This window comes from Anolis sagrei, chromosome Y (assembly GCF_037176765.1).
Source record: "Anolis sagrei isolate rAnoSag1 chromosome Y, rAnoSag1.mat, whole genome shotgun sequence".
Lineage (NCBI taxonomy): Eukaryota > Metazoa > Chordata > Lepidosauria > Squamata > Dactyloidae > Anolis > Anolis sagrei.
Genome location: NC_090035.1, coordinates 64,167,295 through 64,191,853, shown reverse-complemented (window position 1 = coordinate 64,191,853; position 24,559 = coordinate 64,167,295). Strand labels below are relative to the sequence as shown.

The window sequence follows — 24,559 nt, the reverse complement described above, 5'->3', positions numbered from 1 at the left end:
AGAATTAATTCGGTTTGGCATCACTGTAACTGCCACGTCCAAAACACCTGGGGGGAGGCGGCAAAGGTTTTCCCCATGGCTGACCTAGAAGCAGAGCTGCCTTTCTTTTGACACACACACCAAAGAACTACAGCTCCCATAAGGCCAGGCGCGAGCTTCCGGAACTTCTCCGGAAAGTGGTGAAACAAGGAGCCTGACTTCCGGTGGAGCGGTAAAAATGGAGGAAATCGGGATCCTAGTGGAGAAAGCGCAGGTGAGGAAGGAAGGGAGGCGAGCGGGAGGGGCTGCGGGGCTTCCTGGGCGACCTTGGCCCGGTAGCTTTCCCCGCCGGCTCCTGGGGCCAAGAGGCAGGCGGATTGGCCGCCGAGATCCCTGCATCCAAGCGAGGTGCCTAGTCACCGCTTCCTCCCCTCATTCTTCCTCTGGGCACAATGGCTGCCAGGACCCAGGCCTGCCTCTCACCATTTATTGAATGCCAAATAGCTAGTCATCTGGTGGGAGTGCTTTGCTGTGCTCCTGCATAGTAGAAGGGAGCTGGACCGGGTACTCCTTGAGACCTTTCCCAACTCATCTATAGTTCTGCCTGTCACAGTCAAATAACACTATGTAACAAAAAATTTAAAAAAAAGTTCTGTTCCTGGCCCGGAAGTGTCATTTCCTGTTTAATTGTGCTGTACTTACTTTGAAAGTAGTTGTTATACTTCAGAAACTTCATTTTTGTGCCTGCCACAACTCTAGGACAGCCATGGGCCAACTTTGGCCCTCCAGGTGTTTATAATAATTTTTATTGAACATTTTTCTACAATATTTTAAAATGATTATTATAAGTGGATCATTATATTTTAATTGGTTTTATATTACTTTTATTATGTAATATTAAATGTTTTTGACTGATATGTATGTATGTTGTGGCATCTAATAGTTGCCGATCTGTACGCCACCCTGAGTTGCTTTTGGGCTGAAAAGAGTAGGATGAAAAGGCTGTAAATCAGTGTTTCTCAACCTTCCTAATGCCGCAACCAGTTAATACAGTTCCTCATGTTGTGATGACTCCCAAACATAAAATTATTTTTTTTGCTACTTCATAAGTGTAATTTATAAAATTACTAGCTGTCCCCTGCCACGCTGTGGCCCAGTCTGGTGATCTGGAAATTAAAGTAACAAGAAAGTATTGGTTTCTAATATATGTAATGTCTTTATGCTTGTGGGTAAACAGTATTTCTTGCTGTTTCTTTGCCAGTGTTGATGTGGAGATTGTCTGGTTTGCCTACTCTGGAACATGCTACATATAATTGTACTTCTTTAGGGGTCCCTTTCAAATCTTTGATACTGCATCTCTCATCTACATATATGTCTGTGTGTGAATGGCTGGGTGGTCCTTTGTCAGGAGGGCTTTGATTATGTTTTCTTGCCCAGGTGAAGGGAGTTGGACTGGATGGCCTTAAGGCAGCATTTCTCAACCTGGGAAGTCATGGGGGTTCTGTGTGAGAAGTTTGTCCCAATTCCGTCGTTGGTGGGGTTCAGAATGCACCTTGATTGTAGGTGAACTATAAATCCCAGTAACTACAACTCCCAAATGTCAAGGTCTATTTCCCCCAAACTCCATCTGTGTTTATATTTGGGCATATTGAGTGTTTGTGCCAAGTTTGGTCCAGATCCATCATTGTTTGAGTCCACAGTGCTCTCTAGATGTAGGTGAGCTACAACTCCAAAACTCAAGGTCAATGCCCACCAAACCCTTCTAGTATTTTCTGTTGGTCATGTTTAGATGTCCAATCTGTTTAGATGGTTAGATGTCCAATCTGTTGTTGTTGCTGAATTATTATTATTATTATTATTATTTTGCTCTTCCTTGTTGATTATTTGTGTCAGTGATTGTTGAGCCAATGATTCTGAATGTCTTGTGAGGATAAAGTATGGACAACTGAATGCTGTTTGGAGGAAAATGAGAATAAAAGTGTTGTAAATAAATACAGTAGTCTGTGAAAGAGCGTCTGCTTCAATTGATCTATCTTCAAGGCTTCATTGGTTGCAATTATAGATGCTACACATGCTTTGGTATGCATGAAGTGACCCTAGCTGTCCTCTGGGTTCAATTGTAGAGTTCATACATGGTGCTGATGGACTCCCATATTATTTTGTGAGAGTTTTGAGCAAACAATTCTATGAGACCATCATATTCTATTCATTACCTCTTGTAGTCTATAAAAGTCTTCCAAACAACTTTATTTTTATATGTATTCAAGTCATCAAATTGTGCCTTTGTTGTGAGTTGCCCTGAATCCCCCTTGGGGTGAGAAGGGCTGGATATTAATGCGGTAAATAAATAAATAAACAAACTTTCAATTCCCTAATCTCTTTCTTTGATTCTAGGATGAGATTCCTGCTCTCTCAGTTTCAAGGCCACAGACTGGCCTCTCATTCCTCGTTCCTGAGGCTGAGGATGTCGAAGATTTGTATAGCCGGTACAAGGTAAGCAACCTCATTCTTTTGTTCACTTTCACACTGTTTGTGGTATTGACAGATACTATTTGTTTTTCACTCTAGATCTGTCACTGTAGAACAGAAGTGGGGGAAATTCCATCTGCAAGCCTCCTGTGGCTAAATTCCATAGTTTTTCAGTCCTAATTATAGAGTTATAGAATATGCCAATTTGTGCTGTTGCATATTGTAATGACGCCACCAGTTGTAGGGACGTTACTGACTTGTCAGGGTCTCCTACAATTTGTAATGAATCTTGAAAATCGATAACACAGCCATTAGCCTGTAATATTTTGTTTATTTTCCTTTGATGTGTAGCGTGGCTTGACTCGATAGTATACGAAACAGAGGCTTGGATTTAAGAGAAACTGTAATAAGTTTATTGAAGTATAGAAGCTTAATGGTTTCAGTGTTTCTTAACTCCTAGAAGTACATTTCTTTACATTTATAACTTTTCATAAAACAACTCTTAAGAGGACTGTTCTTTCCACTAGACAGGTTTTAAACTTATTTCCTTCAAAATGTGTTTTTTTCCTTAACAGATCACTCCAGGTACTAGCCTATTCTTTCCCTCTGTTATCTCTGTTACAGTAAAGATTCTTACGGAGGTTCTCTTCCCCTTTTTACTCAAACCCTAACTACTAATCTAAATAAGTCAACTTGACCTATCTAAACCACATAGGCTGATTCTCAACACAGTAGAACCAGCTTTCCTTGCGGTTCTCTAACTACAGACTGCCTATTTAAAATGCCTGCTCTTGCCAGGTGGCAGTAGGCTCCTCCCCTTTTACCATGGCAACTCATCTCATGGTGAGCTGAGCTGGCTACCCCCCCCCCCGCCCAGTTATGTTATTTTAAATACTTACCCCTTTAAACACCTACCTACAATCATACATGACTGTAGGTTAAAATTCACACTTCACCACACATACAATCTTTAAAACAGTCAAATTAAAACAATTCAAAACCAATTTTTAAAAAGCAAGGTTGCCCAAAGCCTTTTCTGCTGAAGTTCTAGTGAAGAGCAGCCTGATAGAATCATAGAATCATAGAATCAAAGAGTTGGAAGAGACCTCATGGGCCATCCAGTCCAACCCCCTGCCAAGAAGCAGGAATATTGCATTCAAATCACCCCTGACAGATGGCCATCCAGCCTCTGCTTAAAAGCTTCCAAAGAAGGAGCCTCCACCACACTCCGGGGCAGAGAGTTCCACTGCTGAACGGCTCTCACAGTCAGGAAGTTCTTCCTCATGTTCAGATGGAATCTCCTCTCTTGTAGTTTGAAGCCATTGTTCCGCGTCCTAGTCTCCAAGGAAGCAGAAAACAAGCTTGCTCCCTCCTCCCTGTGGCTTCCTCTCACATATTTATACATGGCTATCATATCTCCTCTCAGCCTTCTCTTCTTCAGGCTAAACATGCCCAGTTCCCCAAGCCGCTCCTCATAGGGCTTGTTCTCCAGACCCTTTGATCATTTTAGTCGCCCTCCTCTGGACACATTCCAGCTTGTCAATATCTCTCTTGAATTGTGGTGCCCAGAATTGGACACAATATTCCAGATGTGGTCTAACTAAAGCAGAATAGAGGGGTAGCATTACTTCCTTAGATCTAGACACTATGCTCCTATTGATGCAGGCCAAAATCCCATTGGCTTTTTTTGCCGCCACATCACATTGTTGGCTCATGTTTAACTTGTTGTCCACGAGGACTCCAAGATCTTTTTCACACGTACTGCTCTCGAGCCAGGCGCCCCCCATTCTGTATCTTTGCATTTCATTTTTTCTGCCAAAGTGGAGTATCTTGCATTTGTCACTGTTGAACTTCATTTTGTTAGTTTTGGCCCATCTCTCTAATCTGTCAAGATCGTTTTGAATTCTGCTCCTGTCCTCTGGACTATTGGCTATCCCTCCCAATTTGGTGTCATCTGCAAACTTGATGATCATGCCTTCTAGCCCTTCATCTAAGTCATTAATAAAGATGTTGAACAGGACCGGGCCCAGGACGGAACCCTGCGGCACTCCACTTGTCACTTCTTTCCAAGATGAGGAGGAAGCATTAGTGAGCACTCTCTGTGTTCGTCCACTTAACCAATTACAGATCCACCTCACCGTAGTTTTGCCTAGCCCACATTGGACTAGTTTCCTTGCCAGAAGGTCATGGGGGACCTTGTCGAAGGCCTTACTGAAATCCAGGTACGCTACATCCACGGCATTCCCCGCATCTACCCAGCTTGTAACTCTATCGAAGAAAGAGATCAGATTAGTCTGGCATGACTTGTTTTTGATAAATCCATGTTGACTATTAGCGATGACTGCATTTGTTTCTAAGTGTTTGCAGACCGCTTCCTTAACAATCTTTTCCAAAATCTTGCCCGGTATCGACGTGAGGCTGACCGGACGGTAGTTGTTTGGGTCATCCTTTTTTCCCTTCTTGAAGATTGGGACCACATTGGCCCTCCTCCAATCTGCTGGAACTTCTCCCGTTCTCCAAGAACTCTCAAAGATGGTTGCCAATGGTTCCGAAATGACTTCCGCTAGTTCCTTCAATACTCTGCGGTGTAGTTGATCTGGCCCTGGGGACTTGATGTAGCTGGGCAAGTTTTTTCTGAGCCAGCAATTTGGATGCTGAAGGAAGGTTTCTATATCTTTTTTTGTGTTCAGAAATTACAACAAGAGCTGGAGTTCTTGGAGGTCCAAGAAGAGTACATCAAGGATGAACAGAAGAACCTTAAGAAGGAATTCCTACATGCCCAGGAGGAGGTGAAACGTATCCAGAGCATCCCACTTGTCATTGGCCAGTTCCTAGAGGCGGTTGATCAGAACACAGCCATTGTTGGATCCACCACAGGTATGTCACCTGCCTTTCTTTCTTCCCAGTCTGGCAGATAACCCGCCCCCCTAGCGCTGCAAAGCAGCTTACTTGATCATGGTCGATGATGGCTGCCATTTTATTTTCCCACAATGTTCAGAATTTCACTGGATCCCAGGGCATTGTGGGAAATTAAAATAGTAGCTACACTCAGCTGCCTCGGAATGGGGGCAGGGGAAAAGCAGGCTAAAGACGAGTGTTAGCACATAGGCCTGCCCAGGGTTCTTTGCCCTTACAGGTGACCAAGGCTGAATGAGCATGCACCTCATTTTTGGAGCTACATTAGAAAATGATCTGTCTTCCTTCACTGAAAGTCTTTCTGTTCTTACCTTGACAATATTTCTCTTGCAGGTTCCAACTATTATGTCCGTATCTTGAGCACCATTGACCGGGAGCTGCTAAAGCCCAATGCCTCTGTGGCCCTACACAAGCACAGCAATGCCTTGGTGGACGTGTTGCCTCCTGAGGCTGACAGCAGCATTATGATGCTTACCTCAGGTAAGGCTCTAAACCAGGAGTGGCAGCTTTGGAAGGACAAGTATTTTACCCCCTGCCCTCCAAGGGCCGTCACCTAAAGTGATTTCAAGGCACTCTCAGTTTTTCTTTTGGATACTTGGAGTTGCAGTTTTGGGGGCTTTTACATATCTTGGAAGTTTGTGGAGGCACAGCCATATACTGGAATCTGCCTGGACATTATCTTATAAGATAGTATTGGTAATGCTTAAACTTGCAAAGCATATCTTTGGATAGTATTGGTAGTGCTTAAATTTGCAAATGCTTTTCTTATGGATCGTCAAAGAAAGCTGACATGTTGTTACCTCCCCTGCTGGGCAAGGACTTTGTATGTTGTGTCCCTTGGGTGCACTTGATGAGTGAGACCTAAGAGAAATCAAGATTTCTTGACAATGCTTGTAAAGTAGGATGGGTTTGTGACACTCCTATTGTTGCTGAAATATGGCTCTGGTCAGCTTTAGCTAACATACCATAGCCAATGATGATGAATGATAGCAGTAGCAGTCCAGTGATGTTTTAAGCTGTGTTGGAGCAATGTTATAGAGGGCATTTCTTTAGACTGGGCATTAATTTACTTTTTGTTGGTCTTCTCTAAACAGATCAGAAGCCAGATGTGATGTATGCTGATATTGGAGGGATGGATATTCAGAAACAGGAAGTGAGGGAGGCAGTGGAGTTGCCCCTCACCCATTTTGAACTCTACAAACAGGTATTGGATCTACAGTCCTAGGTTGCGAAAAGTACACAAATGTATTTGTTGTCGAAGACTTTCATAGCCAAAATCACTGGGTTTCTGTGAGTTAAAAGACTTCACAGCCTTTTAGGATGCCTGTCATAGATGTGGGTGAAACGTCAGGAGAGAATGCTTCTGGAACATAGCCATACAGCCTGGAAAATTCACAGCAGCCCACTACATGAATGTATTCAAAATTATTTATTTATTTATTTATTTATTTATTTTAATCAAAATTTGGGACCTGCCCAGGCGCTGAGATCTTCAGGAGAGGCTCTTCTCTCGATTTCACCTCCATCTCAAGTTCAGTTGGTGGGAACGAGAGAGAGAGGGTCTTCTCGGTGGCTGCCCCTCATCTCTGGAAATTCCTGTCTAGGGAAGGCAGAATGCCTCCTCCTTGCTGTCCTTCAGACGGCAGGCTTTTAAAGAAGGTTTTTTAAGATTGTCAGGGGTTGCTGTAATTTTATATACTCAGGGGCGGCTCAACCGTTACGCAAAGTAAGCCGTTGCGGAACACTTCATTTCAGCCAGGGGCGCCTCCTCCTCGCCCCTCTGCTGCTCCGTGGCTAAAAGGGTTCCTTCTTCGCCAGGCTGGGCTCCCAAGCCTGGTGCCCAGCCTGGGGAGGAAGGAGCACGGAGCAGCAAAGGGCGAGGGGGAAGCTGCCGCCGCTGAGGCCCTCTTCGGCAGGAGCCTCCTCCTCGCCCTTTTGCTGTTCCGTGGCTAAAAGGTCCCTTCCTCGCCAGGCTGGGCTCCCAAGCCTGGCGCCCAGCCTGAGGAGGAAGGAGGATGTAGCAACAGAGGTGCGAGGGGGAAGCGGCTGCCGCTGAGGCCCTCTTCGGCAGGAGCCTCCTCCTCGGCCCTCTGCTGCACCGTGGCTAAAAGTTCCCTTCCTTCCCGGGCTGGGCTCCCAAGCCTAGCGCCCAGCCTGGGGAAGAAGGAGGACGGAGCACCAAAGGGGCGAGGGGGAAGCTGCCACCGCTGAGGCCCTCTTCGCCAGTAGCCTCCTCCTCGCCCTCAGCGGCAGCCGCTTCCCCCTCGCCCCTTTGCTGCTCCGTGCTCCTTCTTCCCCAGGCTGGGCACCAGGCTTGGGAGCCCAGCCTGGTGAGGAAGGGAATTTTTAGCTACGGAGCAGCAGAAGGGCGAGGAGGAGGCTGCTGGCGAAGAGGGCCTCAGCGGCGGCAGCTTCTCCCTCGCCCTTCTGCTGCTCCGTGGCTAAAAGTTTCCTTCCTCCTCAGGCTGGGCTCCCAAACCTGGCACCCAGCCTGGGGTGGAAGGAGCACGGAGCATCAGAGGGGCGAGGGAGAAGCTGCCACGGCTGAGGCCCTCTTTGGCAGGAGCCTCCTCCTCGCCCCTCTGCTGCTCCGTGGCTAAAGGTTCCCTTCCTCCCCGGGCTGGGCTCCCAAGCCTGGCGCCCAGCTTGGGGAGGAAGGATGACAGAGGAGCAAGGGGGCGAGGGGGAAGCTGCCGCCGCGGAGGCCTTCTTTGCCAGCAGCCTCCTCCCCGCCCTTCTGCTGGTCCGTGGCTAAAAGGGTCCCTTCCTCACCAGGCTTGGCTCCCAAGCCTGGCGCCCAGCCTGGGGAGGAAGGAGCACGGAGGGTCAAGGGGGAAGCCGCCACCACCAATGCCCTCTTTGGCACCGGCCTCCTCCTTGCATAGATATATATGTATACATACATACATATATATATGTGTGTGTGTATGTGTGTGTGTACACACGCACACATACATATACGTACACAGGCCTGGGCCAATTTCGGCCCTCCTTCCAGGGTCATTTGGGAATTGTGGTTGCTGGGATTATAGTTAACTACGATCAAAGAGCATTCTGAACTCCACCAATGATGGAATTGAACCAAATTTGGCACACAGGACTCCCATGGCCAACAGAAAATACTGAAAGGGTTTGGTGGGCATTGACCTTGAGTTTTGGAGTTGTAGTTCACCTACACCCAGAGAGCACTGTGGACTCAAACAATGAAGGATTTAGATCAAACTTGGCATAAATACTCCATGTGCCCAAATGTGAACACCGGTGAAGTTTGGGGGGAAATAGATCTTGACATTTGTGAGTTGTAGTTACTGGGATTTATAGTTCAGTTACAATCAAAGAACATTCTGAACCCCACTAACGATAGAATTGGGCCAAACTTCCCACATTGAATCCCCCATGACCAACAGAAAACACTGTTTTCCAGTGGTCTTTGGCGACCCTTCTGACACCTCCTCATGATCCCCCCAGAGGTCTCAACCCCCAGGTTGAGAAATGCTTCCTTATAGCCAGCCAGACCAACTCCCTTCACCAGAGCAAGAAAACAAAGCCCTCCTGACAAAGAGTCATCCTGCCATAGATATAGATAGATCTATAGGATTCAAACACACACACACACACAGAGAAGATATAATATCATAGATGTGAAAGGGATCCCTAAAGAAGGACAATGATATGTTTTATGTTCCAGAGTAGGCAAACCAGACAATCACTACATTAACACTGACAAAGAAACAACAAGAAATACTGTTTACCCACAAGCATCAAGAAATTACATAAGAAACCAACTTTCTCATTACTTTCTTTTCAAGATGACCAGACTGGATCATAGCAACGCGTGGCAGGGGATGGCTAGCATATATATATATATATATATATATATATATATATATATATAGGGCATGGACCAACTTCGGCCCTCCATGTGTTTTGGACTTCAACTCCCACAATTCCAAACAACCAGTAGGAAAAAGAAAAAGAAGCACCATTAAAGCCTTGGCAGACCGTGCAAAAAGAATCTGTGAACCCCACCTCCTCCAAGATGAACTGAACCACCTCAACTGGGCTCTACAGGCCAATGGATACTCCACCTCAGACATCAGAAGAGCTGCAAGACCAAGAACAAGCCACAAGAGTCAAGATGAAGATCCACCCAGAGGAAAAGTGTTCCTGCCATACATCAAGGGAACCACTGATCGCATAGGGAAGCTGATGAGGAAACACAACATACAAACAATCTACAAACCCACCAGGAAAATCCAACAAATGCTACGTTCAGCAAAGGACAAGAGGGATCCTCTCACCTCTGCAGGAGTCTACCGTATACCATGCAGCTGTGGACAAGTCTACATAGGGACCACCAAACGCAGCGCCCAAACAAGAATCCAGGAACATGAAAGGCACTGCAGACTACTTCATCCAGAGAAGTCAGCCATAGCAGAGCACCTGATGAACCAACCTGGACACAGCATTTTATTTGAGAACACAAAAATGCTGGACCACTCTCACAACCACCATGTCAGACTACACAGAGAAGCCATTGAAATCCACAAACATGTGGACAATTTCAACAGAAAGGAAGAAACCATGAAAATGAACAAAATCTGGCTACCAGTATTAAAAAACTCAAAAATTAAAACAGCAGAGAGAAAAACAGGCAGGGACATCTAATCACCTTTCAAGAAGAGTTTGCTCCAGGCACTGTCAGCCCATTGTATGCTAATCAAGGTGGTCAGTTGAAAAGATTCACACCTAGCCCAACTTACAAAAGCCTTTTGTCTCACCCTGGTCATTCCACAGATATATAAACCCCTTTTTTCCCAGCTCCAGCAGACCTCTGAAGATGCTTGCCATAGATGCAGGCGAAACGTCAGGAGAAATGCCTCTAGAACATGGCCATATAGCCCGAAAAAACCCACAAGAACTGAGTGATTCCGGCCATGAAAGCCTTCGACAATAAACCAGTAGGAAGTCCAAAATACCTGGAGGGCCAAAATTTGTCTATGCCAATATATATCTATATATCTATATCTATGTATGTATGTATGTATCTATCTATATATATCTATATATATCAGTGATTGATTGGGGAGGGGGGGGGGCGCCAAAATACCGTTTGCTTACCATTGAAAATTACCTAGGACCGCCTCTGTATATACTTTAATGATGTTTTTACTGTTTTAATACTTGTATATTTGTACGTTTTAAGTAGTATTGCAGTTCTTTTAGTTGTGAGCTGCTTTGAGTCTCCGTATGGAGAGAAAAAGTGGGATATAAATATCATAATAATAATAATAGTAATAATAATGGAGGCCCCCCTGGTGGTGCAGTGGGTTAAACCACAGAGTGGCTGAACTTGCTGACCAAAAGGTTGGTGGTTCGAATCCAGGGAGCGGGGTGAGCTCCTGCTATTAGACCTAGCTTCTGCCAACCTAGCAGTTCAAAAACATGCAAATGTGAGTAGATCAATAAGTACCGCTTCTGCGGGAAGGTAATGTTGCTCCATGCAGTCATGCTGGCCACATGACCTTGGAAGTATCTACGGACAATGCTAGCTCTTCGGCTTAGAAATGGAGATAAGCACCCCACCCCCAGAGTCGGACATGACTAGACTTAATGTCAGGGGAAACCTTTATCTTTACCTAATAATAATGCGGTGTTTACCCACTATTGTGCTCCCTACACTATATCACTTGTGCACCTTTACAAGAAAGAAACATATGTTTCCTGCTTTCTTCAGCTCGGAGGTTGGCATCCATCATGTGATGGGAAAACTTGACAAAATTAGATTCCAGCATTGCATGGCCTGTAGTTCTTATTGCTATGAGCCACCAGCTCTGTCCAGTCTTATGTTAATTCTCAAGTTCACACTATCTCTTTGTTTTGTTGATCACAAATCCTCATGAACCTCACTCCATATACTTTTACATGATGTCATATTGGAAATTAGATTGCCACTTTTGTGGTTATTTTTAAATAGGCTGGGACCAAGGTATTCTTAGACATGCCCTTCACATTTCTGGAGCCACACTTGGGTCATAAGTTACTGCATCATGCACTTCTAATGCTGTTGGAACCAAGCAGCACCATAACAGTCTAAGGCAGGCCTGGAGCTGGGCTTTAGAAACTTTTTCAACGTATAACCCCATTTTGCCCAAGAAATGTTTATGTGAAGGGCATGTCTTAAGAATAGCTTGGTCCCAGCCTATTTAAAAATAAAAACACCAGGTATAAAAAACAGAAATGCAAACCTAACTTTTTTTTTACTGTCAGGTAGTTAAATGAATGGATATGGAGGCTCAATTGTACCACAGCAATAACAATCAGGGCCTGCCTAACTTCTAAATACATAAAAATCAACCTCCTTAAATAAAATACAGTGGATATTAAAACCTATGTATGCTCAAATCCCATGATATGCAAGGTTATAGCAAAATTATGCCACTTCTATAAAATGACAAAATCAAGGTTTGAGATAGATAAAGACATTCAAGCTGTGAACTTGTGGATACAGAGGGCCTATCCAGTTGCAAGCCAATCTCTGCATAACAAATATCAAATTTTCTTTAAGCAAGGGTATTTGGCTGGAGAGCAGGAAGGGAAATAAATACCTGGAGGGGCAGGCAGGGTTCCTTCTCCTACTCTGCCTTTACCGCCTTTGCCTTTCCTCCTCACACCTCCTCCTACTGCTACATTGCCGGGTGGCAGGAGGAAGGAAGCTTTTCAGGACCGCAAAAGTGAGCTAAGGGGAGGTTGGGACCCAAAATTTAGGGGGCTCTGAGCTAGATGACATACAATCCACCAAATACTTTGGTACCCAAATCCCATTAGTCCATCAGGCATAGCCAGTGGGCAGGGGCTATAAGAGGTTTGGCCCAAAAGATCCGGAGAGCCAAACTTTCCCACCTTTGATCTGAAAACAGGAGTGGGATTTTCCCATCAACTACGCTTGATGATACCCCTGTTTTTAAGAAGATTTTTTTTGTGGTTTGATTTCTGCTTAATTACATTGGAAATCTGTTGTGGAGTGGAAAGTTGGGTTGTAAATAACATATAGCTGCTGCAATGTAAACAGGCAGTCCCTGAGTTGCAAACATCGACTTACAAACGACTCATAGTTACAGACTAGGTTGAGACAGTAGGAAGTAAGCCAACAATGTGATGCAGCGGCAAAAAAAGCCAATGGGATCTTGGCCTGTATCAACAGGAATATAGTGTCTAGATCCAGGGAAGTCATGCTACCCCTCTATTCTGCCTTGGTTAGACCACACCTGGAATATTGTGTCCAATTCTGGGCACCACAATTGAAGAGAGATATTGACAAGCTGGAATGTATCCAGAGGAGGGCGATAAAATGATCATGGTTCTGAAGAACAAGCCCTATGAAGAGCAGCTTAAGGAGCTGGACATGTTTAGCCTGAAGAAGAGAAGGCTGAGAGGAGACATGATTGCCATGTATAAATATGTGAGAGGAAGTCATAGGGAGGAGGGAGTGAATTTGTTTTCTGCTGCCCTGGAGACTAGGACGTGGAGCAATGACTTCAAACTACAGGAAAGGAGATTCCATCTGAACATCAGGAAGAACTTTCTGACTGTGAGAGTTGTTCAGCAGTGGAATTCTCTGCCCCGGAGTATGGTAGCAACTCCTTCTTTGGAAGCTTTTAAACAGAGGCTGGATGGCCATCTGTCGGGGGTGCTTTGAATGCAATTTTCCTGCTTCTTGGCAGAATGGGGTTGGACAGGATGGCCCATGAGGTCTCTTCCAACTCTATGATTCTATGAGAGAATTCTATCACTAGAAAGGGAAATTTACTCCTGAAAGAGTTATCATGGGGAAAATGTGTCTCCACTGAAGATTTATCACCAATCCTTGTTTCCACAACAAGTCCTTTTTTCCAAAATTGAGTGTTTATAGGGACAGAAAGTGAGGTGAAATCTTCTGAACAGGGGCAACACAAACCTCACAGTGGTGTTATCCCTTCCCTATACTATCCAAAGCTTCTATCTATTTATCTATCTATGGCTGGAGTTACACTTAAAATGTGCTTGTTCTGACTTACAAACAAATTCAACTTAAGAATAAACTTACAGAATCCTTCTTGTTCATAACATGGGGACTGCCTGTATATGAAACAAATGAAAAAATATCTTTGTTTTGTATTCAAGTGGCCTTACCTTTGGATTAGCCCTTGAAATTGCCGGATCTCTCCAGACAAACCTCACAGTGGTGTTATCCCTTCCCTATGCTACCCAATGCTTCTGTCTGTCTGTCTGTCTGTCTGTCTATCTATCTATCTATCTATCTATCTATCTGTGGCTGGAGTTACACTTAAAATGTACTTGTTCTGACTTACAAACAAATTCAACTTAAAAACAAACCTACAGAACCTATCTTGTTCATAATATGGGGACTGCCTGTACATGAAACAAATGAAAAAATATCTTTATTTTGTATTCAAGTGACCTTACCTTTGGATGAGCCCTTGAAATTGCCAGATCTCTCCAGAAAAGAGTGATCTCTTGTGTCACCTTTTGGGAACGGTTGTGGTGTGAGCTAAAATGTGATAACAGCTCTAGTAATGGCCTTCTTTCATTGTGGCCTTTTTCAGATTGGAATAGACCCCCCACGAGGTGTACTCATGTACGGCCCTCCCGGCTGTGGCAAGACCATGCTGGCCAAAGCAGTGGCCCATCACACCACAGGTAGGTGAGGCATTGGCTTCATTGGCGGGGAGAAATCACTGTCTCTATGAGTCTAATCTAGTCCCTTTTGCTTGTCTAGTACTTTATGGCTGCTGTATTGTTTTCAGGGGTGGAGCAAGACAATTTTCATTTATAGGGGCAGAAACAAAGATTGGTTTGGTGCAGTGGTCACTATAAAGTGGTTTCTCTGGGCGAAGGCTTTCATAGGTAATGGCAAAAATAACCCTTAATTTATGAAGCTTCCAAACAAGCAAATCAATTTATTTAAATACAATGTTTCCCAAATTCATAATATTATTTATCAATGAAATAACTGTGTGTGTGTGAGAGAGAGGGAAGGAAGTCACCTGTCAACTTATGGTGACCCCATGAATTTCATAGGGTTTTGGCTAGGAAATGGATGCATATTCTGCAAGTTATCTTAGTACTGGACTTGGGGAAATAAAGCCTAACACTGCCTTTTTCTCCAGCTGCCTTCATCCGCGTGGTGGGATCTGAGTTTGTGCAGAAGTACCTGGGCGAGGGGCCACGCATGGTGCGAGACGTCTTTCGCCTGGCCAAAGAAAATGCCCCTGCCATCATCTTCATTGATGAGATTGATGCCATTGCCACCAAGCGCTTTGATGCCCAGACTGGAGGTGAGTTAGGGAGCTGTGGGATCGGAGTCTACTCAGCAGTCATAACAGGAGGGACAGTTCAAGAGAAATTCAGTTGGTGGGGCAGTAAACACAAGACGCGACTGTCTGTGTTCATTCCTTGAAATTGCTTTGATGTGTGCAGTATTCACCTGGCAAGGCATAGTACAGTGTTTTGTGGTCCACCATTCTGTGTTTGACTCATCTGGCTGCTTTTTGCGGGCAATGGGAACAGAGTGATGTCCACATATTTTAGGAAATGTTTGCTTGGACTACAACTTCCAGACTTACAAATCCTACTAACCTCAGTCACTGGAAGGCAGCGGCATGGAGGAGGTCAATACACTGGGTAATATTTATATTGAGCACATTGTACTATCTGTGTAAGACACCATGTAAAAGATTTTGTTTTTATCATCAACCTAAAATACTGCAATAAGCACTGGCACTGAAAAGTATTTATTTATTTATTTACTTTATTTATATACCGCTTTTCTCAGCCCTCAGGCGACTCAAAGCAGTAAACAACATCAATACAAAACATCACGAGACAAGTATAGGGCAATTAAAAACAATTGTAACATAAATCATTAAACATCAGTATAACAATCATTAGCGCCTCAACAGTAAAATCAGAATCCAGTCTCATCATCCATTATTCCGTATTCCTATGTTCAAGTACACTGTTTAATCAAATGCTTGTTCGAACACCCAGGTCTTCACTTTCCTCCGAAACGCCAGCAGGGAGTGGGCCGATCTGATATCTGCAGGCAGGGCGTTCCACAGCCGAGGGGCCACCACTGAGAAGGCCCTGTCTCTCATCCCCGCCAAGCGCGCCTGTGATGCAGGCGGGACAGAGAGCAGGGCCTCCCCAGATGATCTTAGTGTCTTGGTCGGTTTATAGGAGGAGATGCATTCGGAGAGGTACAGTAAAGTAAAGTTCGGAGAGGTAAAATAAAGTAGTGGGAAGAGAGCAAAAAGAAAACATACCAACTCTTCCTGCCTCCTCCATTTCCATTAGCCTGTGGAGATGAGTTCAGGAAATCTCCGATTCCTTAATTGTTGTCAACATCATGGCCGTCAAGGAAGGCTGGTGAAATTCCAACCATCTTGAGCTGTTGTTTGTTTCTCTGTGTCATACGAATGTGCCAGAATCTTGGGGTTCAAGAATTCTTTTGTCTACTGAGCAGAGCAGCTCTGTCCCATGGTTTGCCTGCGACAGCCTCTCTCAATGTGTGGCTCAGGTGAGGTGTGGAAAAGAAGCCTGTGACAATTCTTGACTACTTAAGATATGTTTTCTCTGAATATTTCATTTTCTAAGACGAGTTTCCAAATCTGGATTTATTTAGCCATGCCTAGAATGACCAATGGCCATGGAAGAAGAGGGGAGGTACAAACCGCCTTGAGTTGCCTATGGGCTGAGAAAGGCGGTATACAAATACAGTAAATAAATAAATGTGGGCAAGCTTGTAATTCTGGGAAACTTGATATTTAGTGTGGAGCACTTTGAAGGACTCAGACCCTGATATGAGAGGGCATTTTCGGTGGCTGCCCCAACCCTATGGAACACCTTCCCAAAAGAAATTAAAACAGCTCCCTACCTTTCTTCCTTCAAGAACCAATTAAAAACTTTCCTGTTTAGACAGGCCTTTAGTGAACTAAACACCATCATGTTTATGGACTGAAACAAAGTGCAATATGTTCTGACATGATGCCACAAGAATGTGAATGTATATTATTGTTGTTTAAAATTGTTATTTTATGATGATTTATAATTATTATTGATGTATTTTGATTGTTGTTTACATGAATTTAATATGTTGTAAACGGCTTTGGGTCCCGTGAGGGAGAAAAGCGGGAGATGGCGATGATGATGATGATCATCATTTGTAACGCTAATTTTGTTTTCATTGTTCATCAGAATTTCTGATCTCTGTGCTGTTAATAAGGCCAATTATCAAATATTTTTCCTTATGTAGCCAAAACAAACTTTAGCATTCCATGTTTTGGACTATACAGCTACAGTCCCTTACCATTGGTTGTGTTGGTTGGGGCTTCTGGGAATTGAAGTCCAAAATACCTAGAGTGCCAGAAGTTTCCTAAATCCTTGAATAGAGCGTCTTGAGAAGGGGGAACATTTGGAAACTGGAACAAGGGAGCATTTTATTTTGTAAACGACTTGTTTCATTCAGATTTTTCTAAATCCTTACCACGCACTAAAGAAAAATGTCTGCTGTTTTTACTGTGTCATCACAAGGATGTGGATTTTCTGTACAGATTAAAGCTTGAGGTACTCCGGATGTAATGTAACCTTTGAAAAGTTGCTCTTTTGAACTATAGCTTCCAAAATCCCCCAATCAGTATAATCATTAACCATTCTGTTTGGAGGATTCTAGCACTTGTAGTCCAAAAGTAGCTTTTCCAAGCTCTGCTTTCATGCCAGCTGTTGTGTTCCAAACAAATTTGACTATGATTAGTGAAGCCTGACTTTGTGTTCCAGAATATGAGCTTATAGTTATATTGTTCTTTTTACAGCGGATAGAGAAGTTCAGCGCATCCTCCTGGAATTACTCAACCAGATGGATGGCTTTGACCAAAATGTTAATGTCAAGGTGCGTTGGGGGAAGCTGATGAGAAATTGGGAAAGGACGGTTTAGAATTGCCCATGCCTGGTTTAGAATTTGATTGTAACTTTTAAAAAATAATTTCATCATTATAGAATCAGCATCATTTCCCAATTTGGATTTTTACTATTTTGAGACTTGTATATTCAGCCAGGGATACTACCTATGAATCTCAGATAATGTGAATCTGCAATTTACCTCAGTTGCACTGCTTATGTTTTACTGGAGGGGGAGCGAGGTGGGAGAGAATACTTCTGAATCTGGGAAAAGTTGTCTCTTCAAAATTCAGAACAGACAGCATGTTTTCCCGTTGGGGGCTTCTCCCGTCCCAGGTGATAATGGCCACAAATCGAGCAGATACCCTGGACCCTGCTCTACTCCGACCAGGTCGCCTTGACCGTAAGATTGAGTTTCCTCTTCCGGATCGACGTCAGAAACGATTAATCTTCTCCACCATCACAAGCAAGATGAATCTGTCTGAGGAGGTGGATCTAGAAGACTGTATCCTTCTTATAGAGCAGCTTTTCTCAACCTGGGGGGGTTGCAAGGACGGTTTCGGGGGGGGGGGGGGGTGGTGGTGCGAAAGACCAACAGAAAGCACAGTATTTTCTGTGGGTCATGGGGGGGGGGGATCTGTGTGGGAAGTTTGACCCAATTCTATCATTGGTGGGGTTCAGAATGCTCTTTGATTGCAGGTGAACTATAAATCTTGGCAACTACAACTCCCAAATGTCAAGGTCTATTTTCCCAAAACTCTACCAGTGTTCACATTTGGGCATATTGAGTATTCATGTCAAGTGTGGTTCATATCAACATTGCTTGACTCCACATTGCTCTCTGGATGTAGGTGAACTACAACTCCAAAACTCAAGGTCAATGCCCACCAAACCCTTGCATTATTTTCCGTTGGCCATGGGAGTTCTGTGTGCCAAGTTTGGTTTAATTCCATCGTTGGTGGAGTTCAGAATATTCTTTCATTGTAGGTGAACTATAAATCCCAGCAACTACAACTCCCAAATGACAAAATCAATCCGTTCCAACCCCGCCAGAATTCAAATTTGGGCTTATCGCGTATTTGTACCAAATTTGGTGCAGCGAATGAAAAAACATCCTGCATATCAGATATTTACGATTCATAGCAGTAGCAGAATTACAGTTATGAAGTAGCAACAAAAATAATTTTATGGTTGGAGGTCACCACAACATGAGGAACTGTACTAAGGGGTCGTGGCATTAGGAAGGCTGAGAATCACTGTTCTAGAGAGCTCACTGGGATTGCTAAGGGTTATGGGAAGAGGGAAATCGAAGCTGAAAAACCCAGACAAGAGAGACACATTGTGAGAAGAGGAGAGCCTCTTGCCTTATACCTAAACACTGTTGGTCTGTCATAGGAGTGGGTCTGTGATAGGGAAGTATGTTGTAGACTGCCTATGACAGTGGTTCTCAACCTGTGGGTCCCTAGATGTTTTGTCCTTCAGCTATCAGAAATCCTAACAGCTGGTAAACTAGGATTTCTGGAGTTGTAGGCCAGAACACCTGGGGACCCATAGGTTGAGAACCATTGGCCTATGGGCTCCTAAGATTCATTCATTGCTGGAAACTCCTTCTCCCATTTGCAATTGTATTCCAATCATTTCCGGAGGGGATAATTAGAAGGTCCATTCTAAGGTGCTGCTAAGAGTGCTTTACCTTAAATAGTTCATTTATTATTTATTTGAGGTATTTATACGCTGCCTTTCTCACCCCTGAGGGGACCCAAGGCTGTTTACAACTTATTAATCACAAAAATTTAATGTCAATGGTTTGTTGTGTGTTTTCCGGGATGTATGGCCATGTTCCAGAAGCATTCTCTCCTGACGTTTCGCCTACATCTGTGGCAGGCAATCTTAAAGATTGTGAGGTCTGTTGGAAACTAGGAAAAATGGGTTTACTAGTTATATATCTATGGATATATAAACCCCATTTTCCTAGTTTCCATCAAATCTCACAACCTCTGAGGACGCCTGCCATAGATGCAGGCGAAACGTTATTAGAGAATGCTTCTGGAACATGGCCATACAGCCTGGAGAACACACAACAACCCAGAGATTCCAGCCATGAAAGCCTTCGGCAATACATTCAATGCCAACATACTTTAAAACAGAGAAATAATAGACTCTGATTTTAATAGGCATGTGTTAGTCAAGTGTTTAAAATATTTTTTAATATTTTTAATATTTTAATATATTGTTGATTGTTTTATTATGATGACACCATATGGTGCTTCTGTGAGGCTGCCCTGAATCCCCCTTCGGGCGTGAGAAGGGCAGGGCATAAATATAGGAAATAAATAATAGCTCATTACTATATGTAACTTTGACTTAAAATCATTAAAACCATTAAACTTAAGACATAAACAAAATTTATAAACATTCAGACAAACCATTAAAATAATCCTAGTATAGATATTAAAATCACATAATCCAAGAAAAAACGTACACCAAATGTGTTTGGTTATAACCCCCATAATCTCAGATGTGTATTTGGGAGTAACAGGAATTAATGGATACTGGAATAACTGATGATTTTAACTCCAATGCGGTTGTCTTCAGCAGTGTGTCTTATAACAAGTTTCCTTAAGCATTGCAGAGTGCGCTCTGGTGCATTTTGCACAATATTGGGGAAAACTATAAGCAAAGTTTTTCTCAATTGCATTCATTCTCTATATTTCATTTCATCTTTCAGAGGTTTACCCTTCAAAGCCTCTCTTTTACCTATTTATGTATTTCATGTAAGGCATTTTAATCTGTTTGTCAGGCAAAAAGGGTCATGTCGCAATTTCTGTACAGTTAACAGAAAACATGGCATTCTCTGCCCCCGGGCTGTCAAGCTGCAAAGCCACAAAACAAAAGGAAAAGAGGAAGAAAGGGGAGGGCAGAGCAAGTCATCTTTCAACAAGTCTGGTGGAATAACTCCACTGCCCGGCTCATCTCTCTCTGTTGCAGCTTGTTGGAAACCAATTGAGGGTGGAAATTTCCAACTTGAACAGGATCTGTTAGATAGGCCAGAGAGTGCCTGGAAACGCTTGTGCATGTGACAGCATGTGCTTGACATTGCTATCTGTGAGAAGTTTGAGTGTAAAAGATACACACAGCCTTCTCACCACAATCCTCTCTTGCTTGGGGGAAATCTATGCTTAGTTGGGGATGATGTTGTTCAGCATGTCAGTAAAGCACCAGAGAATCATAGAGTTGGAAGAGATCTCATGAGCCATCCAGTCCAAAAACCTGCCAAGAAGTAGGAAACTCTCATTCAGAGCACCCCCGACAGATGTCCATCCAACCTCTGCTTAAAAGCCTCCAAAGAAGGTGCCTCCACCACACTCAGGCAGAGAGTTCCACTGCTGAATGGCTCTCACAGTCAGGAAGTTCTTCCTAATGTTCAGATGGAATCTCCTTTCTTGTAGTTTGAAGCCATTGTTCTGCATCCTAGTCTCCAGGGCAGCAGAAAACAAGCTTGCTCCCTCCTCCCTATGACTTCTCCTCACATGGCCATCATGTTTCCTTTTAGCTTTCTCTTCTGCAGGCTAAACATGCCCAGCTCTTTAAGCCACTCCTCATTGGGCTTGTTTTCCAGATCATTTTAGTCACCCTCTTCTGGAAACATTCCAGCTTGTCTACATCTCCACCAAATTAGGAATACTAAGGGTAAGCAGATAGCATTAAAAGGGCCAGGAAGAGTGGAACAGTTAAGACACTCAACTGCCCCATTCTTCACTCCATCGCATCCTATAATATAGGACTGTGAGGAGGATAATAATAATTTATTTATTTGATCAGTCATATGACCATTTCAAAATACAAAATAAGTAAAAGACAAGGCAAAAAGGTGAGGACAGCAGCTGACCCTCTATTCACAGTCAGAGTCTTATTTTCATGGTTCTTTATTCGGGAAATATGCTCTTTCTTGAGGGCTTTCATAGAATCATAGAGTTGGAAGAGACCTCATGGGCCATCCAGTCCAAACCCCTGCCAAGAAGCAGGAATATTGCATTCAAAGCACCCCTGACAGATGGCCATCCAGCCTCTGTTCAATTTATTTATTTATTTCTTGCACTTCTACCCTGCCCTTCTCAACCCCCGAGGGGGGACTCAGGGCGGCTTACAAAAAGGCACAATTCGATGCCAGCACAACAACAAAGTAAGAAATAAAGCATATATAAACAGCAATTACGTCAATTAAAACAATTAAAAACAATCCACTTATACATCATAGTACCTAAAAAACCAATCTAATGCTCAGCGTTTACCACTCAGAGTCAATAAATTCAATTCCACATTGTCAAATCCATCAGTTCTAGTCGTTGCTTGTCCTTTTATCTGCCAGATTCCCCGAAAGCCTGCTCCCAGATCCATGTTTTCAGTTTCCTTCTAAATGAGAGGAGGGATGTTGATGACCTAATTTCCCCGGGGAGTGAATTCCACAGTTGAGGGGTCACCACCAAGAAGGCCCTGCTCCTCGTCCCCGCCAACCTCACTTGTGATAGAGGTGGAGCCGGGAGCAGGGCTTCCCCAGAAGATCTTGAACTCCGAGGTGGGACATAGAAGGAGATGCGTTTGAACAGATACGCTGGGCCGGAACCGTATAGGGTTTTGTAGGTCAAAACCAGCACTTTGAATTGTGCTCGGAATTGGATCGCCAGCCAGTGGAGCTGACACAACAGAGGGGTGGTATGTTCCCTGTATGACGCTCCGGTGAGTAATCTGGCTGCCGCCCGCTGGACTAATTGAAGTTTCTGAACCGTCTTCAAAGGCAACCCCATGTAGAGTGCGTTGCAGTAATCTATTCGGGATGTAACAAGAGCGTGGACCACTGTGGCCAGATCAGACTTCCCAAGGTATGGGCACAACTGGCACACAAGTTTTAAGCTTAAAAGCTTCCAAAGAAGGAGTCTCCACCACACTCCAGGGCAGAGAGTTCCACTGCTGAACGGCTCTCACAGTCAGGAAGTACTTCCTCATATTCAGATGGAATCTCCTTTCTTGTATAAAAAGGCTTCCTCTGATTATGGTGGATCTTTCCTGACCTTGCAAGAGGAATGTCAGAAGATCACTTCTGTTGCAGGACCTGCAGATGGACAATATTGTGTGTAAATATCTGACTGTGAGGAGGAATCAAGCCTATATGCAACAAGTGTGGGCAATTGCTAAAGAGACAAGGGCTGATTTTCCACCCGATCCCATTAGACTGCACTTCCTTCTAAGAGTGCCGAATGACTGCCTTTCCCTCCAAAATGTCAACCAGAAATGACATCACATTCAATGTTACTAAATATTTGGGATGGCTTGGGGCTGCAAAATTGAGGGCTAGACTTTTTCTCCACCCTTCTCCTGGGATCATGAACTTGACCTTCCTTGCTCGTGTTGTAGGTTATTGCCACTGCTCTTCTGCTGCTACATCCTGAAAGCATCCTCAGTTTTGAAGGTTGTTCCCATTCTTTTCACCATTTTCCTTCACTCCTTCCAGATGTGGCCCGGCCAGATAAGATCTCAGGTGCTGACATCAACTCCATCTGCCAGGAGGTTAGTATTATAGGTCTTTGCAATTTCATTTGATTCCAGAAATTCACTTGGCTAGCAGGCCATCCTCGGTCATATTTCATAGATTTGATTTCTCCTTTCCCATTGTAATCTGCTAACTTTTAACTATTGAGAAAATGGCAAAAGTCTTGGAAGGGGAAAAAAGAACTACTCAGTAAGGATTGGAGAAGAAAATTAGTCGAGTATATCCAAATGGCCAAGCTCTCCAATGGCTTAAGGGGAGGAAACAATGGAGACTCGCCTTTGGGTATTTAAAAAAGAAGACAAAAATAGATTTTGAAATAGCCACCAGGGAATGTTTTAATCTATATAAATAAAAATGTAATTTTCGTTTGTGAGCTTAACATAACTCAAAAACCGCTGGATGAATTAACACCAAATTTGGACATAATACATCTATCAGGTCAACGAATGTCCATCACTCGTAAAAACACTGAAAAACACAGCAGAAGAGACTTAAAAAGCAAAAAAACAAAAATACATTACAACGCATGTGCAAAAACACTTATACACAAACACACATATACACAAATATATACACATATATGCATATATACACACACAAAACACATATAAACAGAAAGGGGGAAGGAAAGAGAAGGAGGGAAAGAAGGAGGGAAAGAAAGAGAAGGGAGAAAGGAGAGAAGGAAATAAAAATGAAAGAAAGAGAGAGGGAAGGAAGGAAGGAGAGAAGGAACAAAAGAGAGAAAGAGAGAGGGAAGGAAGGAAGGAAAGAGACAAGGAAGAGCAAAAGGAAGCGAGGAAAGAAACAGCTAGAGGCTGAAGAAAGAAGAGGGGAAAGAAAAAGAGGGAGGAAAGAAAGGAGAAAGAGGGAGGGAAGTTTGGCCACAGCAACAGCTAGTGTAATGATAAGGATAGAGTTTTGTTAGATAGTAGTTCCATATGACGTGTCAGAAGTCATGGGTGGTGGTTCACGGGTGGGACTGAGGAAATAATACTTGTGTTGCTGTAAGTTTTCTGGGTTGTATGGCCATGTTCCAGAAGCATTCTCTCCTGATGTTTCACCCACATCTATGGCAGGCATCCTCAGAGGTTGTGAGGTCTTTTGGAAACTAGGCAAGTGAGGTTTATATATCTATAGAATGCCCAGGGTGGGAGAAAGAACTCTTGTCTTCTTGAGGTAAGTGTGATTATTGGAGTTGGCCACCTTGATTAGCATTGAATGGACTTGCAGCTTCAAAGCCCTGCTGCTTCCTGCCTAGGGGAATATAAGCCCTCACAATTTTAAGTGTCCTCCCATTTTAAAGATATGTTTATAATGAGGGGAAAGTGTGTCTTAGAATTGAAGAAATACAACATGTCCTTTCTTAGATTTCTGAACATGGGATGTGTTCGCTGCTTTTGAGGCCTTTAGCTCATCCTTTGCCCTCCCTGCTTTCTCTCTTTTTAGGCTGGGATGCTTGCTGTCCGGGAAAATCGCTACATCGTTCTGGCCAAGGATTTTGAGAAGGCCTACAAGACTGTCATCAAGAAGGATGAACAGGAGCATGAATTCTACAAATAAAGATGGGGAAGGGGGACAGATGGGTTGGTTGTCTTAGTCTTTGGTGGGGTTGGTGGGTAGGGCAGTTAGTTGGGTCTTATGTCTAATGCCAGTGAGTGAAATTTATCCTGTGAATAAATACCCAGAACTTCA

At 43.6% G+C, this 24,559-nt stretch overlaps 1 protein-coding gene across 1 annotated transcript; it reads left to right on the top strand.

The window, feature by feature from the left end:
* Positions 1-150: 150 nt before the first annotated feature.
* LOC132780232 (26S proteasome regulatory subunit 6B) lies at positions 151-24,559 on the top strand. The gene is made up of 11 exons (XM_060783823.2): positions 151-253; positions 2,374-2,472; positions 5,139-5,325; positions 5,698-5,844; positions 6,459-6,568; positions 13,971-14,064; positions 14,535-14,702; positions 17,235-17,311; positions 17,656-17,824; positions 22,829-22,884; positions 24,314-24,559. The coding sequence occupies exons 1-11, from the start codon at positions 218-220 to the stop codon at positions 24,425-24,427; spliced, it is 1,257 nt and encodes a 418-aa protein (XP_060639806.1). The 5' UTR covers positions 151-217; the 3' UTR covers positions 24,428-24,559.

Excerpts from the sequence above, each read along its gene's own strand:
- LOC132780232 (XM_060783823.2), top strand. The coding sequence starts at position 218 with ATGGAGGAAATCGGGATCCTAGTGGAGAAAGCGCAG. Across the intron at positions 5,845-6,458 it reads CATTATGATGCTTACCTCAG|ATCAGAAGCCAGATGTGATG; the intron begins GTAAGGCTCTAA and ends TTCTCTAAACAG. Across the intron at positions 17,825-22,828 it reads GGAGGTGGATCTAGAAGACT|ATGTGGCCCGGCCAGATAAG; the intron begins GTATCCTTCTTA and ends CACTCCTTCCAG.